Below are 13,853 nucleotides of genomic sequence, written 5' to 3'. Positions count from 1 at the left end.
AAGACAAATACTGTATGATATCACTTATATGTGGAATCTTAAAATTACAAAAAACTATTGAATATAACAAAAAAGAAGCAGAGTCACAGATATAAAGAACAAACTACTGGTTACCAGTGGGGAGGGGGTGAGGGAGTGGGAGACACAAAGTATTGGTGTAAGATAGACTCAAGGATGTATTGTACAGCACGGGGAATATGGCCAATATTTTGTAATAACTGTAAATGGAAAGTAACCTTTAAAAATTGTATAAAATTTAAAAAAAATTTTTTTAAAGAATTACAGCTGGGACACTGCTGTCCAGTTGACTGTTGTCAAAGACATGCCCCTTTCTTCCTCATTTATTCATCCAGGATGTCCTGTCCATTTGTTTGGAAAATGATGGAAAACGAACGATCGCAAACAGAAATAGCTCTCCCTTTTGTAGGAAGAGCCATCTGAAGAGGGACTAAAGAGGGAGATTCCAGTGGCAGGCGCTGAGCCCAGGGGGAGCGGGGGTCCATCCCCAGCAGCCCAGCACTGCTTTCTTGCCCAGATAGCCAAATAAATTTAAACAAACTCCAGCTGCATCCTGGCCATTTATGTCAGAGATGTGCTTTTTCCTGTAAGTGTAAACCACACTTCTGACAGATTTTATGGACAAAATCAAGTCTTTCTTTCATGAACATTTATTTCTTCGGTGCAGCTCCTGGTGGCAGAGACGATGACCTCCCATAAGGTCAACAAGCATCTTCAGGACCAGGGTGGGGGGTGATCGGCTGCAGAGCAGAGAAGATAATCCACTCGTCTGTGCAAAACGGGAAAGGATTTTGAGTCTCAAAGCTGTAGATCATACTATGTACTCATTATACATTTTATCTATAAAAAATTTTTTTTTAAATTTCACAGGTACATATACCAGGCTCAGGAGGCTCTTTTTCATGATCCTCTTGGAACAAATGCCACATGTTACTGGGGAAAACTAACAGGAAACCTAGCATGTGCACACTTGGCCTAAGGCAGTTACTTCAAACCCGATTCCCTGAAGCATTTAATTATAACAACACGAGGCTGGGTTTTAGCTTGTTCATGGGGCACTCACACCTTCTCTCTAACCTTGCTTCATCAAAATGTCCTTAAGAAGTGGAAGTCGATCATTTATCAGGATCATTTCAAGAGAAGGGATGGGGGGCAAGTCACTTATTCCCTCTTCTCCTGAAAGCATCGATCTGCTTTTCCCTCTCTTAACTCTTGCTGGTGTCTGAGTCTATAGGAAAGTGTGCTTTACTGTGAACTTTTCTCTAGGCTGTTCTATATGCTGAAACCAAGAGACTAACAGAAGACAGAGACTTTAAGACACATAATCTGGAAAAAAAGTGGAAAGACAGCTTACTCATGTATTCAACAAACATTTATTGAGTGTCTGCTTTGTACATGGCACTGGGCTGGATTCTGTAAGAAACAGAAACATAATTGATATCTGCCTTCCAGAGCTTACACTACAGCAGGAAAGACAGTCTTTAAATACACACACACACACACATACACACACACACACAGTGTGCTAATTTCCTTTAATGGAAGGGAGGTGTTCTATGGACCACAGAGGAGAGACCATCCAAAACCAGAAGTAGGAAGGGGTTGCTCATCGTTTAGGCTCTACTGCTGGCTAGACCCGTGGTCTTGAGCAAGTTACTTAGCTACTCTGAGCCTCGGTTTCTAAAAGCTTTCTGCTTTTAGAATCTGCCTTTAAAGTCAAGATGGTCTCGATGAGGCCTCTAGCACAAGACCTGACTCTCAAGGGACATTGGGTGGGATGAGTGATGTAACCAACCATGTGAATATGACTTGACGAGGAGAGAGAGCTCACCGTGGGTGGAGGTAATCAAAGAAAGCTTCACAGAGAAAAGGGGGTGTAAGCTGAATCCTGACAGGTGAGTCAGGATTTAAAGAGGAAGAGGAAGAAATGGGAGTGGATGTGGGGAGAGGGAAACCCTGGCAAGACGGAAATGTCATTGGTGAAGGGCAGAGGTAGGAAAGGCAGATGCGTATTCAATGAGTAGATGTGTCCAGATGGAAGAGAAGTTCACAGTGAAATCAGAGGATGAGTGTCAGCATTGCAGGGAGCCTGGAAGACTGGCCTAGGGGTTCAGGGGATGTTAGGACTCACGGGACATAAGGACCACCTTGTCTAACCCTTCATTTTACGGGTGAGGGAACTGAGACTCAGAAAACTTGCCCCAGGCCGTGTCAGTAGTAAGCCTCTTGAATGACAGTCTCATGTTATATCCACTATGCAGTGATTTTCTAATGGGGTACTTTGGAACCCTAAGTTTCCACAGAGGGGCCTCAGCGGCCTCCATATGAAAAAGGGGAGAGGAAGCTGGGGCCATTCCAACAATTTACCACTTGGATATACTAGGTGGCTGCATGAGGTCTCACTTGGGCTTTAAGAGGAGTCTCCTAATTAAAAAAAGAAAGAAAATATCTCCACTTTGCTACAGCATGGTAGTTAATTAGTTAGTGATTACAGACTAGAGCTTTTGAAGATCTTGACTACACGTAAGACTGACTCTTCTTATAAGAGGTATAAGCAAGAGGTTCATGCAATGTAGATACAAATGGAGGTCCAGTCCTGCCAGAACTTCATGGAAAATCACTGCACTTGACTTGGATTCTGTTTTCAAGACTCAGAGTCTCCGTATGATACCCTGTAATAAGCAGTTATTTGATACATAAACGTCTAGCTGATGTAAGAGAAGAGGTAACTACTCCAGACCCCCAGGACCTGAGACTATTCTAGGACTCTTCTATTTCCTTAAAGCCCTTGACATGTTTTATTTAAGTTTGAAGAGTTTCCAGGTTTCTTTCCTGTCCTGGCCAATGTTCATTTTGACCTCATGGGGGGAAGTAATAGGAGAGGAGAGAGAACAAAGAGGAAATACATATGTAATGGGTCAGAGATGATTAAAGATGATATGAATAAAGTATTAGTGTCCAGCAGGTTTGCAGGAGTGAAGAGTGATTCCGGATACTCAGATGCCTTACAAAATACAAAGCTGATTGTCAGGGGCTAGTTTATGTCACACCTGAAGTGAGCTTTTCTTTAGAGCAAGACTGTAATCCGAAGAAAGCAGCTTTTAGAGAAATCAAACTTGATTGATGGACAGTACACCAAACAACAAACACATTGGTCACTTACTTTCTGCTGTTGGGTTCTACAGACCAGGAATTAGCACACACCTCTGTGTGTGTATATTGTTGTTGTTGTTTTAACCCACAAAACAGCCCTGTGAGGAGGATACTTCCCTCCCCTTACTGATGAGGGAACTGACTCTGTAACTTGCCAGGTCCCATGAATAACAACACAGGGCAAAGCTGATTTCAATCCAGGTCTAGATAACTCAAAACATTGCACTTCTAGAGCAAAGCCCAGACTCTGGAATATTCAGTAGACTTGTTGCTGCTGGTTTGACTTGGGTCGATAGTTTATGGTGGTTGGTAGAAAAACAAGGTTCGGAAATCAGGTGGCAAAAGCCGGGCCCTTCTCTTAGTGGAGTCAAGCACATGCGGTCCTGGCTCCCACGCTAAGAAGTGCACCTGCCTCCCAGGGGCCTGGTTCATCCCTTGAGAAGTAACTGCTCCCCTTCTGCTCCCTTTCAGCTCTTCGTAAGAGAACCTGAAAAGCGCCTGGGGGTGAGGGGAGACATCCGCCAGCACCCCTTGTTTCGGGAGATCAATTGGGAAGAGCTGGAAAAGAAGGAGATTGACCCTCCGTTCAGGCCTAAGGTGGTAAGGAGCCTCTGGGGCCCTGTGGTCCTGCCAGCACAGTCCTCACATCACATCCAGGCTGCCGGGGCCTCGACTTCCCACCCACCCTCCACAGTTCTTGGAAGAAAGTCTTCTTTAATCAGGCTGTTGGGCTGGGGGGGAGGGGATGTTACTCACTGGCAGAATTTAACCTGTGTGATCAAATGTATTTGTGTGAAGAACGGATCACCACGTATACATGCCTTAGACTGAACATGTGTATGTGGGGATGACCCTCAGATGCCATGTGGAGCTTTGCACAGGGTGTGTCCAGGCTTCAGGGTCACAGTCTGCATGACCCAAACCTGAGCATAAACCCTGCATCCTTTGACAGGAGTTTTGGATCCATGTTTTCTGTGATATTTATGAAAGTTTCTCTGACATTTGTCATCTGTTCATATAACTACAGACCCTAATGGTAATTGGTAGGTGTTTTTTCATTTAAGAAGTAAACTGATACTTAGAAAAAGACAGGTCTCTAAATTCCCATGTATATACCCACCAGCAAGAGTCACCAACCTCCCCGAGAAAAGGCAGAACTTCCTGGGTCACCATAAAATGAAGCAAAGATGAGATGAAAAAAGTTCCGGAGATGGATGGCCCAACACGTGAATGTGCTTCATGCCCCTAAACTGTACACTTAAAATGGTTAGAATGGTCATTTTTGTGTTATGTACATTTTACCACAACTTAAAGAGTAAATAATAATTTTTTAAGGAGTACAGCAAAGGGGTGGATTTGCCAGCTTTACCCATTCCTGGCAATTCTGGGAATAAGGTAGCAATGACCTGGGTAGACATGAACTATCTTCGCACGGAGGTGGCACAGGCTTGTGGATTTCAAAGCAGAGCGTTCACTCCAGAAAGTATCTTCTGGTATTAGTCGTGCCAGTGGGTAGCCAGAAGCAGCACTGCGCCCCCAGGGCAGGAAGAGTTACTTATGGTCAACATTTGTCCTAAGCTCTGGAGATGTTCCAAGGGTCCTACCGGCTGGCCTCTAGCACTCTTATTATTTGTAACAGCACCATTTCTACTACATGGGTTAATAATTTGTTTATGATATGATGAATTTTTGCCTTTTTCCAGCTCATCAGAACAATGTCATTCGTGTCTCAGCTTCCATGGTAGACTACAATGGACTCGATATTTTCCACATAAAAATCAGACGTTTCAGCTGTGCTTTCCCTATGGGACAACTCCCGACTCCTCCCGTAGGAAGGAATTTCCCTGACCCATGGTCTGAGTGGCTATTTGTAGGCAGAGACCACAGACCATTGGCCTCAGCAGCTCAGGGGCCCCCTTGAGGGTGGGATGGGCCTGGATCTTAGTCACGCTCACGTAAGGGTGACATTTGATTATGGTTGCTTTTAATCTTAGAAAGCTGAAGTGTACACCATACTGAACAGTATTTATAAATAGGTCTCTTTTTTTGTCATGGGCACCAGTGGACCAGGTGACCAGAAGGGAGCTCATCCCAATCTGTGTTGTCTCTGGAAGACAGTCCAAGATGTTTAATAATAAAATTAATGTGGGATTCTTTTCCCATATAGGCCATTACAGAGTACTGAGTAGAGTTCCATGTGCCATACAGTAGGTCCTTATTAGGAATCTAAAAAAGAGTGGATACATGTATATGTATGACTGATTCACTTTGCTGTACACCTGAAACTAACACAACGTTGTAAATCAATTATACTCCAGTAAAAATTTTAAAAATAAAAGAATAAAATTCATGTGGGTAGGGGAACCAGTGGTAGTGAAGTATATTGATAGAAGAACCGGGATATATAATCTGCAAAACTTCTCCAATCCTCCGGCCCCTCTGCTCCCACCTCCACCTACCACTCCCCCCGCCCCACCCCCCCGACTGTCCCCTGTAGACTAAAAGGACAGAGGTCAAATTGGGGCTTACCACTTTTTCAAAGGTTGCCAGTCCTCCTTCATGTAAAGTTATTTGAATGTACACATCATGGAATTCCTGTATACGAATTTAATTACACTACGCTGTAATTAAATACGCTGATGAGTCAGGATCTTAGAGGTGTTCAACAAAGGCCCTATACAATCATCTATCAGTATTACTTTCGTTTATTGGCAGACGCCAGCGTTTTCATATGCAGATTATAGCCTAGATGGCAAAAGCCATATCTTGAATGAATCAGGAATTCAGTGGCTGATTTTCCTCTCTTTTTCTCCCCACCCCTTAAACTCTGGTCAAGAAATCACCGTACGACTGCAGCAATTTCGACAAAGAATTCTTGAATGAGAAGCCCCGGCTGTCATTTGCAGACAGAGCGCTGATCAACAGCATGGACCAGAACATGTTCCGGAACTTTTCCTTCATGAATCCAGGGATGGAGAAGCTGATATCCTGAACTCGCCTCTCCAGACACACGAAGGGATTTGCCTTCTCTCTGTGAACTGGTTCAACCCAAGACACTTCTTGGGTTCCTTTTCAACTTGGAAAAGAAAAGAAACACTCAACAGTAAAGGCTGAGCCCTTTGAGCTCCTCACCGACTTTGCATCTGTAGCAGAAACCAGCTCTGCTTCACTAATGACGATGCCCTTTGGATTCTCCCCTGTCATCTCTCACAGCCACTCTTGAAGTTAGGTCCTTCCTCACTGTAGTTATTTACTTGAAGATGGCTCTCCGCACTGTGAAAGATTTGAAAACTTAATTCCACTCTAAGTTATGGCTCTTCACCTGGGCACCAACTGCTGATCAGTGACATACGTGTTGACTCAAGGAGCAGAGTCCAGACCTCTCAAGACTGAAACTGCACGTTGCCTGGTGTAGCACTGGCGTCCACTCGGCCGCAGACAAGTAACCACTAAACCCATTTTATTCTGTTCACACCTGGGCGAGTGTAAAGGGTAGGGGGTAGGGGAAGCCCTGAATAGGTTCTTATGGGAATTCTTCATAATAAACATAGCTTGTAACTTGAGATTTACAAATTCATTCCTTCTGATTTAGCCATGAAATTCACGGGCAAGAGGAAAGTGGGGGGAGTTCGTGTCATCCATGTGCAATGTTCACTAGACCCCTACTCTGGTTATCTTGTCAACGTAGAAATTAAATGTAGAGTCCAGTAAAGATAGAGTCATTTTACTCCTGCCAATAAAACTTTTCCATCCATCCATTCTCAGTTGATTTCAGTATCAGTGGCAGTTTCTCATTACCATCCTCACATTAGAACAGGAAAAAAAAAAAATGAAGTGTGTAATTCTTCTAGAGAAAAGATAACCCATCCCTTTATTATACCATTACTGATGATTTGATGACTCCTAAGTCTTTTGAGAGAGACATCCTTCAAGGTAAAGACCCATGCATGCTATTTGCAGCGATCTTATTTAATAAGAATTCTAGCTATCCATGTTTAAAATATCTGTGCTGTGTGTATATTTTGATAAAATGTTGTGACTTCATGACAAAGAGGTGGATATGTAAAAATGGAATAAAAAAAAGAAAGAAAGATGCCTCTTCATAGTTTAATTCCCTACTTGCCCCTCCCCCCTGCCCTGAACTTGGTTCTGTTTTGGTTATCAGCAAAACGTAGCTAGCATTGAGTTAACGTTTTAAATTTTGAGAATCATTAAAAATCCCCAACAGGAGAGAAACTCAGATAACCTTTAAGTTATTAGTATTATATTCCTCTTTTCCTTCCCCACAAGATTTCCTTTTTTTTTTTTTCCACTCACTTTCCAACATACTTTATTCCAGATTCCCTACACAGCCTTCAAAGGACCTGCAGGATGAGGTCTTTAGCCTCCTACTCTCAACTTTGCTCAACTGGCTTCAGTCATAGTGGTTTCCCCACCACCCTGACACCGTTCTGCCTCAGGGCCTTTGCACTTCCTGCTCCCAGTACTTGGGATGCTCTTCCCCCCACAAGATTCTTGAAGGAGTGATCTCCAACCCCCGAATTCAGCTCTGCCCTCCAACTTCTCTCCTGACACTGTTTCCCCCAAGGACGCCCTCTTGGCAGTTCATGTGGAATGTTCTAGATTCTCATGGACCCCTCTGCAGCTTTTTATACAAGGAAAGACCCTCTCTTTGATCTCGGCCCCTCGGATGTTCTGACACAGCCCTTTGCTCTTTTATCCCCTCCACCTTTGATTACCGACCCCCCACCCCACACCCGGCTGGCCCCGTTCCCTCCTTCCCCAAATCACCTCCAAGTCCCTTCTTCCCTCCTTGCTTTCACTTTTCCTTGGTTTTCTCCTCCCACGCCATGCCTTCAAGAACACGCAGTTCAGACAATCTCAATCCTCATCCCCAGTTCTAGCCTCTCTGCCAGGCTTCACACAGGTTCCACTAACTCATCCTGTTCACTTATGATCTTTATCTCTCTAGTAGTCCCTCATTCTATTAACAGCACCATCGTGGACCTGGTCATCCAGGCTCAGAACCACAGAGTCCTTGTTGACTCTCCCTGCCCCCTTTCTAACCTCCCTTTCTCTCTTACCAAATTCTTATGATTCTGCCTCTGCAACTTCTCCAAACTATATACTTATCTCTACTTTCTCTCCTGCTAATCGTGCCTGGATTATTCAATAGCTGATGAACCAGTGTCCCCATCTTAAGTCTCCTTCTCCATTTTAATTCACATATACAACCTATAAACTGTAGGGTGTGAATAACTTTTCCTCTACCTCTTAGGTTCAGTACCTGAGGGCCTGTGAATTAAATTAACAAAATACCAATGAGCAAGAGAAACATGCTTTTATCTACACATGCAACATGTGTACACGTGATGAGGCACTCAAAGGAGTGGTTAGAATTTGGGGCTTAAATAGCTAACTTACCAGAGGAAAGAGAGGAAAAAGAAAAGGCTCCAACGCAAAGAGCAAATAAGGGTTTCAGGAGATCAAGAAAGTTTGTGATAATGTTTGTCCACATAGGTATGAGTGGTCTTCCTGTCTTGCTTTCTTCAGGGCCAGAAACTGCCCCAAAATGGAGATTGATGGAAGTAGGTTTACTCTTAGCCTCACTCCTGGGATCACACCCACCCCAAAGAAGGAATTCATGGTGGTCCTTATTTCTCTTAAGTGTCTGCTTTTAGTTAAAGAAAGCTCCAGGAAGGCCTCTCTCTGCATCTATTGAATCTCAAATATCTCTAGCTTAAAATAATTTTTACTGTTTATGAAATATAAAAATATTATCTGCAGAAATCAACGTTATTATCCCACACCCTCATGTTCAAAACGCTGTGTAATCTTCCCTGGCTGAACCCCATCCAGGGCACCCCATCTTGTCCCCAGACAATCTCTCTACCATCGCCTTTCATCTTTGCCTTTCACTCACCTGTGCTCCCACTGATCCGAATTTCTTAGCACTGCCCGTGAACCCCCACCGTTTCCTGCCTCCAGGCCTTCGGGAAGCTAGTTTTTCTGCCTAGAATGCCGCATTCCCACAAGTTTATGTCTTCCCGTCTCCCAAGATCCACTTCAAATATCAAGTCTGCCATGAAATACTCCCGACTTGAGCTGATGTATCTCTCACCTTGTTAAGTTCCCATCCTATTGTATTTCTCTGTGCATTTCCCACGGCACTCACCATTTTTTCATCAAGCTCTACAAGCATCTGCTTTGCCCCTCTTTCTAGACTGTAAACCCCTGAGGGCAGACTCTCTAGTTTGTCTCTGTCCTTGCCACGGTTCCTTGGTATATTCGGGCTCAAAATGAGTTGTTGGGCAGGTGAGGAAGTAAATGAATGCACTGTGTGATGTTTAAATGGTGGCCCCTCCAGAGGTATGTCCACCTGGCACCTGCGAATATGACCTTATTTGGTAAAGGGGTCTCGGCAGATGTCATTAAGTTAAAGATCTAGAGGTGAGAGCATCCTAGATTTTATGGCTGGACCCTAAATCCAAGATCGAGCGTCCTTACAAGAGACAACAGGGAGAAGAGAAGGCCAGGTGAAGACGGAGACCGAGATTGGAGTGAGGTAGCCCAAAGCCCAGGAACACCTGGGGCCACAAGAAGCTGGGAGAGGCCAGGACGGGTCCTCCCCTAGAGCCTGCAGAGGGAGCGTGGTCCTGCCAACACCTTGACTTTGAACTTCTGGCCTCCAAAACTGAGAGAAAATACGTTTCTGTTGTTTTCAAGTCATCCAGCTTCTGGTAATTTATGACAGCAGCCTCGGGAAATTGATACACAGTATTCTATGAAGCCAGCAGTGCGCTAGGAGAAGGCGGCAGTGAGCTTTACACCATCCTGCCCATCCGGCCGCCACACGTGCACGCGGGCCATCCCATCCCTGCCAGGCCTTCACCGCCCTCCTCCCGTGGCCAAACCTCCCACCATCGCCCAGTTTCTTGTCCACGCGAATCCCCCATCGCGGTTCTCTCCATTTTTGTCCTGTCACCTCATTTCCCTCGCCTGCTTCTTCCCTCACCAGCCTTCAATATCCTCTCTGACTGCAGAGCTCACGGTTTTTCCACACACACAGGAAGAAAGCCTCTCTCCGGCTCTTTGTGAGTTGGCAGCTGTTTCTTCCTGCCAGTGGAACACCCACACCGCGGTTTATAAACGTGTCAACATGGTTAAAGAAAACACCCTGTGACACTTGTGAAAGCGCAGGAAGGATGACTATTCAAGGGGGGCCGCGGCGATGGGTATTGCAGTAGGGGGGAGACTGCATGGGAAAGCGGGGGTTTAGAGAGAAGGGACGGGGTGTGGGGTGGCGGTGAGGGGCAGGGCAGTGGAGGGAACATTACTAAGAGGAAACAGCAGCGGGAAGGTGGATTCTGGCTGAACCGACCTATCAGGATTCTTGCTGAAGGCAAGCCAGGTGATCGGACCTCACCTGGGGGTGGGGGGGGGGATGAGGAAACCAATCAGGTGTCCAGAGTGAGGGTTCTGGTTAAACTGACTTAGCAAGATTCTTGCTAAAATTGGACAATGCAGAGACAAACACAGAAGCCCAAAAGTCACGCTTAGCTGCAAAAGAGTTCAGGAAGGCTGAGTAGAGTTTGGTCAAGGAGAGAATCTTTGACGGTATTTAGAACAGAGATCCCAGTTGCAGCATGGCGAGGGCTTTGGGATTACAGCTAGTTAAGCTTTCCTCTTGGTGCCAGAACTACTTCCATACAGTCCGGAGAGCTTGTCGTCCTCCCTACTGTGAACACACTGGTTGAAAAAAATCACTTCCTATGATCCCATGTGTAAGCTGAGATGTGCTGGGGCCCTGGGGACACGGGGAGCTGCGGAGAGACTGTGGGTTTGGAAATCAGACAGACCTGAGGTCCAGTCCCAGCTCAGCCATGATAAGCTTTGCAGCATCACTTTCCTTCCTGCATGAGATTTTCTCACCTATAAAATGGAGCCCATTGTCCATTATGAGAATAAGAGATGCTCCAGCACAGCGCGGGGGATTAGTGGATGCTTCCTAATTAGAGTCACTTGATATTTGCAAGTTGATCATGAGCCTAAGGGAAGATTATCTATCTATCTATCTATCTATCTAAATATCTATCCACCCATCCATCATATCTACCTATCTATCAACTATATCTATCTATATCTCTAGCTATTGATATAACTATATCAATATATCGATAGATGATAGACAGATAATGATGGATAGGTAGGTAGGTAGATGGATGGGTAGATAGATAGACAGATAGGTAGTCTAGTGTGTCTTATAAATCAAATCAGCAACAAGAGGAATAATTCTTGATTGTCTCTGAGAAGTAGCTCAGAAACAGCCTCTCTGACATTAACTGAGAGTGCTGTGTCCAGCCACCTGGGCCTTTACAGTGTGGACAAAAGAAGACTGAGCACCATTAGTGGCAGGGAATTATTTTTTAAATGCACATCTCCTAGTTCACATATGGTCTTCAAGTTCAGAACGTCTTCTAGGTAGAGTCAATTTATTTTGTTTCCCATCCTGCTACCTGACAAGAGAAGATTTTTGGAAACAGACTATGTCTGGTCAGAATGATTCCAGCCCTGGCCAGGGTAAGGACAAATACCAATTGAAAACAGGAGGCTAATTCTCCCTGTTGAAAATGAGAGAAGAAACTTCTCCCTCTCCTCTCCCTTTTCTTCCAGAATTTCTTTCTCTGTCTTTCTCAGATGTATGTTAAACTTTACATACTTTTTTTTTTTTGGAGGTCTCACCACTCAGGAATGTTTTCTCGGGGACCTGGGAGCCACCTTTTTGAAGTGCACACATCAAGGGAGATAGAGCGCCTCTCTCCCAACTCCCTTGGGAGCATAGGAGCCTGACCTCATGGGCACCTGGCTTCGATTTGCAAAACTACCTGCTGTCTTAAATATATGAGTTTTGTTTCTCCTTGGAAATAAAGCCAATGCAGGTGGTGCCCCAATTACCATGAGAAAGTGAGGATGGACTATGTGTGGGAATAGACGATGTAAAGTTGCCTCACGTGAGGACCAGTGATTGTTTCTCTTGAGAACAGGTCTCTCACAGGTTGTGTCTGCTTGGCTACCTAAGGGGGTGAAACTCCTTTCTGTCTTTGCAAACTCTCAGTGGGTTGACTGTGACGCACATCACAGTCTGGTTTAATGCCCCTGCCCTCCCGCAGTAATACAATGGTTTTCTTTCTCTACTACCTTTGTGGAAAGGTTTTCTGGATTGAGGGAAGATTTGGGTTTTTTAAATTATGTTTCTCCAACACCAGCTTCTCCCAGCTCTCAAGAGAAGGAAGGGATTTGGGAAAATACAAGAATTATTTTGACCCCTGCATTGGTCAGCCCAATTTCTCCTAAAGATAGCCTGGCATAAAACAACTCTATTTAAAGGCACACTTTTGTGCTTCCTTCTAAAACACTGTAATGAGAGCTTAGAAAACCATTCAGTCTATTATTCATTTGACTGCTTTTTTTTCTTTTTTTGCTCCTCAATCAGAAAATCATTCAACAGTGTTTATTGTGCACCTACTATGTGCCTAGAAGTACCTGGCTTGTCTTTTGGGATTCTCCCAAAGAACTCTGTGAATTTTCCTCTCTGCTTCCTATTTCACCTAAGATGTGTGCTACTCAAAACACCAGCCAAAATTTGGTAACTGCAGTTATGAGACGTGACTGGTTTCTTTTAATCCATGAATTTCTCTCCCACGGACTAAAACCTTTTCTCTTAAATGGGGACAGCATTCCTTGAGCATCTCCCTGAATCTGTCTTTAGGGCTAGTCTTGCTGTTTCCTTCCAGAGAGCACCCCTTGCTCTGAGTTCTGACTAAGGCACTTCAAGGCAAGGTGGTGGATTAGTTTGTACTCAGAATCAGCTGTCCTTTTCCTGGAGACAAGATCCCACACTCCTGCAAAGACTGCACACCTGGGGCTGGGCCTTCTGGGGAAAGTAAGCAAATCAATGGACTAGCTGAAGTACACAGAGAACAGAAGTTTCCAGACAGGAAAGTACATTAGAGCCAGATTTGCAGTGCTGTAAACATCTGGATAAAGAGTTTGAAAGTCATTCCATAGGCAAGGTGAAGACACAAATTGTGCCAACGAAGTACAACAAAATCCTCAAAGCCTAACCACCAGAAGCATACATTTCAAATTTTTTAATTAAAAGAAATAAAAGAGTTTCATGCCAACTGGGAAGGGCATTTTCTGGAGCAAAGACCCACTCAGAGTTTTCTACATATAAGATCATATGACCGGAGGAGCTTCAAGTGGGGGGAAGAGTAAGACGTGGAGATCACTTTCCTCCCCACAGATACATCAGAAATACATCTACATGTGGCACAATTCCTACAGAACACCTACTGAACGCTGGCAGAAGACCTCAGACCTCCCAAAAGGCAAGAAACCCCCCACGTACCTGGGTAGGGCAAAAGAAAAAAGAAAAAACAGAGACAAAAGAATAGAGATGGGACCTGCACCAGTGGGAGGGAGCCGTGAAGGAGGAAAGGTTTCCACACACGAGGAAGGCCCTTCGCGGGCGGAGACTGCGGGTGGCGGAGGGGGGAAGCTTCGGAGCCACGGAGGAGAGCGCAGCCACAGGGGTGCGGAGGGCAAAGCGGAGAGATTCCCGCATGGAGGATCGGCGCCGAGCAGCACTCAGCAGCCCGAGAGGCTTGTCTGCTCACCCG

The 13,853-nt window shown here is 44.9% G+C and overlaps 1 protein-coding gene and 1 long non-coding RNA gene across 6 annotated transcripts in view; one reads left to right on the top strand and one right to left on the bottom strand.

Moving 5' to 3' along the window:
- PRKCQ (protein kinase C theta) overlaps nt 1-6,734 on the top strand; it is a 152,291-nt gene extending 145,557 nt beyond the window's left edge. For all 3 annotated transcript variants that reach the window (XM_082450534.1, XM_082450535.1, XM_082450536.1), the window contains 2 exons: nt 3,643-3,771; nt 6,008-6,734. In XM_082450534.1, the coding sequence (XP_082306660.1) occupies nt 3,643-3,771; nt 6,008-6,163 (285 nt within the window). In that variant the 3' untranslated portion in view covers nt 6,164-6,734. The remainder of the gene's footprint in view (nt 1-3,642; nt 3,772-6,007) is intronic.
- The window catches only part of LOC309655430, a 138,774-nt gene that overhangs the window by 66,735 nt on the left and 58,186 nt on the right, over nt 1-13,853 (bottom strand). The window lies entirely within an intron of this gene.

This window comes from Balaenoptera physalus, assembly GCF_965194825.1.
Source record: "Balaenoptera physalus genome assembly, chromosome: 2".
NCBI lineage: Eukaryota > Metazoa > Chordata > Mammalia > Artiodactyla > Balaenopteridae > Balaenoptera > Balaenoptera physalus.
The sequence above is the reverse complement of the archived record's forward strand: the minus strand, read 5'-3'. Positions and strand labels throughout refer to the sequence as shown.